Source organism: Octopus bimaculoides, chromosome 5 (assembly GCF_001194135.2).
Source record: "Octopus bimaculoides isolate UCB-OBI-ISO-001 chromosome 5, ASM119413v2, whole genome shotgun sequence".
Taxonomy (NCBI): Eukaryota; Metazoa; Mollusca; class Cephalopoda; order Octopoda; family Octopodidae; genus Octopus; species Octopus bimaculoides.
Genome location: NC_068985.1, coordinates 25,117,686 through 25,123,428, shown reverse-complemented (window position 1 = coordinate 25,123,428; position 5,743 = coordinate 25,117,686). Strand labels below are relative to the sequence as shown.

Genomic DNA, 5,743 nt, shown 5'->3' with positions numbered 1-5,743 from the left:
ATATATATATATATATATATATATATATATATATATATATAGAGAGAGAGAGAGAGAGAGAGAGAGACATAACACATAATTAGAATCAGCATTCAATGCTTGTTTCCCACGCTGGCATGGATTAGATGGATTAACAGAATCCAACAGGTCAAAGGGGCATATCTTGCTTCAGTGTCTTAGTTCTGACATGGGTTCTCTGGCTGGATATCGTTTTCTAGCATTAACCACTTTACATAGTGTGCAGGGTACTTCTTTTGGGCTTGGTAGAAGCCTACACCAAACTTTTGTGAGTGTTTTGGCAGGATTTTTACAGCTGGATGCCCTTCTCAGCAGAGTGGACTTAGTGCTTTTTACGTGAGGTCAGTTTTGGCAAGGTTTATACAGCTGGATGCCCTTCCAAACACCAGCCACTTTACAGAGTGGACTGGGTGCTTTTAAGTGGCACCTGCTCTGACAGGGTCACCAAGTACTTGCAAGACAAAAAAAAAAAAAGAATCTTCATTGGTAATTATTATAATACAGAATTTCACTCACCTGTATGGCAGGAATTTGAGCAATCAACTCAGAGCTCACATTCTGTAAATCTGACATAGTAAGTTTTTCTAGTGTAGTTTCATTCAATAAACCTATGCAAATAAGATTATACATGCAGTTTTAATGCTTTATTAACTGTGTTTAGTTTCAATGCTATGCTCAATTACAGATAATACATTTTTTGCTAACACTACATGTGTAGACAGATATAAACATGAATAGGAAACAAACTTCTTAAGAAACAACCACACCTCTGCCTATCTTTTTTTGTCATTAATCTTTCATAAATTAAAAACAAAATGGACACATACATATGGACATGTAAAGTAGAATCAGATGGACTAGTTTCAGTCCTTTGATGGGATTTCATCAGTAGCTAAGTATCATCTTTAACTGTCCACAAAGATATTGCTTATAAACCCACTATTGCTAAGTGCCTAAGTAAAATGGATGAGCTGATTTTTATATATAATGGTAGCTAGACCAATTAATGAATTAGTAGTGTATTAACACTAGTAACTGTATGCATGTTGAACAAAATTCTTTGTAGCACTTCTGGTTCTTTATGCTCTAGGTAAAAGAATTCTGTTGCCTTTCATCCTTTTGGGTTCCTTTGGATTGATGTAATTGATGTAATTGGTTAGGCCGTTCCCACAACATTTCAGGCCTTTTGCCTTTAGTAGAAAGGATTATTATTATGTTGCTACAAAGGCTGGTATTGTACCCAGTTCAGTTATGTTTCCTATTGAACTGCAACTTGTTGTCTCAAATGAGGAGCGTTTTGTACCCTTTAAATATAATTTATTTTTCCTGCTCTTCATATCAGTTCTTACTGTGTATTGAAGTCTTTTAGATTATTCTTAATGAATTGCTAACCCTAATTAACAGGCTTTATGTATTCCCAGATTAAGATCAAATTTTCTAAGGTTTGTTCTTAAATTCTTTGTCACCATTCAAAAGTCCCCCAAATGTACCTATAGTAGAAAGGATTATTATTATCATTACGATAATTATTTTTATTATTCTTGTATTTGGGGATGGTCATGTTGCCAGTTTAGCCAATAAAAACACACGCACTTTATATTTGGTGTTAATTTGCTTCAGCTTTATATTACATTACATTACATTAATCATATTTCGACCAGAGTTCTTTCATCACACTTCTGTGACCTCATCAGTGGTCCTTTGCTTTCTTCTTTCTTATATGTGTGTCCCTCCTTGTTAATGATCAGCAATTTTGATACAAAATACAAAATGGCTGATCGTTAGCAGTGTTTTTATTGGCTAAACTAGCAACATGACCATCTTCAAATACAACAATATCTGTTTCAACACACAATTTCACATCAAGAATCTTGCAAAACAAATATATTTTTATTATTATTAAGCAAGAAAGCTAGCAGAATCATTAGCACATTAGGCAAAACACTTAGTGGCATTTCGTCTGTCTTTACATTCTGAGTTTGAGTTCCACTGAGGTCAATTTTGCATTTCATCTTTTCAGGTTCAGTAAAATAAGTACCAATTGAGTTCTGGGGTGGATATAATCAACTTATACTTGCTCCCAAAATTGCTAGCCTAGGGCCAAAATTTGAAACCATTATTATTATTATTATTATTATTATTATTATCACTGTTATTTTTCTTCTTCTTTCAATTTTGCTTCCATTTCTTGCCAAGTGTCTTCCCAACACCTAGGGCAAAGAAACATACTCTATACATTGGTAGGTCATTAGAATAAACACACCAAATTGTTCATTTACAAAGTCAAATTATGTGATAGAAAAAGTAGAAAAAAGAAAGTAAGATAAATGAAAAATAGAAAATAGGAAAAAAGAAAAAAATGAAAACAAAGAAAACAAAGAAAAAAGGGGGAAAGAAAAGAAACTACTTACGAATCAGAGGGCCAAGGCCTGTTAGAAGTTCTGGTGACCACTGTGAATTCGTATTGTGTATAGAAGCAAGAACTTTATCAAGCAGCATTCGTTGTTCAGAAATATTACAGGAATCTAGCTTACCAATGTCTTCAATTGCCTCCCTAAAAGACAGACGTTTTGTAATAAGATAAAGAAAACATCCATTAATTCCATCTCACCTCAGTTTTAAGAGATTTAGGTTGTTTGAGTTAACTGAGTGTTGAACTCTCAAATTAAAGATGGAAAGACTGATAGTTCATTTCCCATGATTGACATCTAGTATAGGATGTTGTAACATTGGGCAAGAAAATTTCCAGCTGCAAACTGCAGCATAGCAATGTAATTGGTGAGTGTTATTTCCTTAGCTTGCAGTATAAGGTTTGATTCTCAGAATATAGTTTGAAAATGAATTGGCAAACTTTCTTTAGTGGTTCCCTGTCTATCAATTTGGTTATGAGATTTTAATTAAAATGAAAAGCAAATTCAATAGAATGCTTTAAAATGAAAAAGTATCAAGAGACACTGTTTCAAGGTGAATATGAAGCTGTTCTCAGTGTAGAGATTAGGATTGCTTTCATTGCTCTGCTGAGGCAAACAAGTAGAAGAAATTTTTCCTTCAAACAGGTGCAGGCATGGCTGTGTGGTAAGAAGCTTACTTCCCAATCACATGGTTTTGGGTTCATTCCCTCTGCATGGCACCTTGGGCAAGTGTCTTCCACTATAGCCTTGGGCCAACCAAAGCTTTGCGAGTGGATTTGGTAAACTGAAAAAAGCCCATTGCTTATATGTATATATCTATGTGTGTGTCTTTGTGTCTGTGTTTGTCCTCCCACCACCACCACCACTTGAAACTGGTGTTGGTGTGTTTACATCTCTGTAACTTAGTGGTTCAGCAAAAGAGATCAGTAGGACAAGTACCAGGCTTAAAAAGAAATAAAGTCCTGGGATCAGTTTGTTCAACGAAAAAAACCTTTCGAGGGGATGCCCCAGCATGGCCATAGTCAAATGACTGAAACAAGTAAAAGAAAAGATAAAGATAAATATAGAATATTTCTAGAAAGCAACAAGGTTTTGATTACTAAGTTGTCATTTTGTGAATCTGATATATTCAGGTTCTGTGCAAGTATGTGCTCATTCGTGCTTCTATTTTGTCTTTAACAATGAGAGAGAGAGATGGCACTCCGTCGCTTACAACGTCAAGAGTTCCAGTTGATCCATCTGGTTTCACCAGTCCTCAGTCAAATCGTCCAACCCATGCTAGCATGGAAAGCGGACGTTAAAGGATGATGATGATGATGAATATTCATTATATAATTTTACTGTTTATAAACTAGAGCAGTTTTTTGTTGTTGTTAGCACTCTGTCGCTTACGACGTCGAGGGTTCCAGTTGATCCGATCAACGGAACAGCCTGCTTGTGAAATTAACGTGCAAGTGGCTGAGCACTCCACAGACACGTGTACCCTTAATGTAGTTCTCGGGGATATTCAGCATGACACAGTGTGACAAGGCTGACCCTTTGAATTACAGGCACAACAGAAACAAGAAGTAAGAGAAAGTTGTGGTGAAAGAGTACAGCAGGGTTCGCCACCATCCCCTGCCGGAGCCTCGTGGAGCTTTAGGTGTTTTCGCTCAATAAACACTCACAACGCCCGGTCTGGGAATCGAAACTGCGATCCTATGACCGCGAGTCCGCTGCCCTAACCAATGGGCCATTGCGCCTCCACTGTCTTTAACAATAAACACTAAAAATTAGGCAAGTAATATATAAGTTGTTCAGTATTATACACTCCCAAATTGTAATGTGGAAACAGTAAAAATTAGTTAAGACAAATTTGTGAGAAGTCACATAGTCATATTACTTCAATGGGATATCATCACATAGCTGTAATGTATTGTCTTTAGGAACTACTGACCATATCAGAGTATTTGCTTTCCTGATTTTTGTTAGATCAGATTCGCTTTCTAAAATCTTTCTATTGACAGCACTCAGTGTCCAGGTCTTGGGCTGCTCTGATTATTAAAGTAGGAACATGTAATACAGCTGAAATTTCTCAAGCCAGAGATTGTTGCTAGTGATGAATACTAGTTAGGTAGACCTTTCAAGGAATTTTGCAATCAATAACAAAAAGAGAAAAATTGAAAAAAAATAAATAAATAAAATGAAAGAAAAAAATAACACCAATATAAGGACATACATGATGATTTGAGGACTGAGTTTTTCCAGATCAGCTTTACCAATCCCACACAACAGATTTCCAACCAATTGAATATCATTTAGTTTTATATTTAAAATATTTTGTAACTTAGTAGTGTTCAACCAATTTCCAAACAAGTGAGTTAACTGAAATACAAAATAATACAAAATTATGAGAATTATTAATGTGTTAAGGTAATCTTTATACAACGAATCACTATTCTTTAGTTAAATGTTAAACATCCCTGTCTTTTCAACAATCCTGGCTAAGCATTTATTTATTTATTGGTATGCAAATTTAAGCTCATGTTGAGCTATGACGGTATCAATTTCACACTATAACTAGATGGTTGTTCATTATCTTCTTTTCCTTGTAAGGCAACGAGTTGGCAGAAACATTAGCACGCCATGCAAAATGCTTAGCAGTATTTTGTCAGTCACTATGTTCTGAGTTCAAATTCCGCCGACGTCGATTGTGTGTGTATATATACATATACACATATAGGCACATGGATTAGTGGTTAGGGTGTCAGCATCATTATCATAAGATAGTGGTTTCGATTCCTGGACCAGGCGACGCGTTGTGTTCTTGAGCAAAACACTTCATTTCATGTTGCTCCATTCCACTCAGCTGGCAAAAATGAGTAACGAGAACACATACGCCATTGAAACTGGGAAATTGGGCCCATGAGCCTGGCTAGGCTTTAAAAGAGGGCATTTTTATTTTATATATACATATACATACATATATATACACACACGCATACATCTATATATACACTCCTACACACACACACACACACACACACACACATACACATATATATGTATATGTGGGTGTTTGAGTGATTACATATTTCTCTCTCATCTGCATGCACATTTTGCTGGTTTACAATCAATGGTTTTGCTAACTGTCAATTGCTTGCAATCCCTTACAAAAGAATATCCAAGCCTCTTGACATGTCTCGACTTGTTTCATAATCTTTGTAAGCAAAAGCCTCATTTCAGTGTTGTTTGTTTCTGGTTGTTCATGCAAGCATTTCCAGAGCACTCGTTTTTCAGTTGACTGGAAGATTATAACCTCATTCATAAACAGG

The 5,743-nt window shown here is 35.7% G+C and overlaps 1 protein-coding gene across 4 annotated transcripts in view; it reads right to left on the bottom strand.

Moving 5' to 3' along the window:
• The window catches only part of LOC106874393 (uncharacterized), a 125,336-nt gene that overhangs the window by 66,183 nt on the left and 53,410 nt on the right, over positions 1 to 5,743 (bottom strand). For all 4 annotated transcript variants that reach the window (XM_014922111.2, XM_014922110.2, XM_014922112.2 and 1 more), the window contains 3 exons: positions 4,648 to 4,793; positions 2,430 to 2,572; positions 535 to 626 (listed from right to left, as the gene is read on the bottom strand). In XM_014922111.2, the coding sequence (XP_014777597.1) occupies positions 535 to 626; positions 2,430 to 2,572; positions 4,648 to 4,793 (381 nt within the window). The remainder of the gene's footprint in view (positions 1 to 534; positions 627 to 2,429; positions 2,573 to 4,647; positions 4,794 to 5,743) is intronic.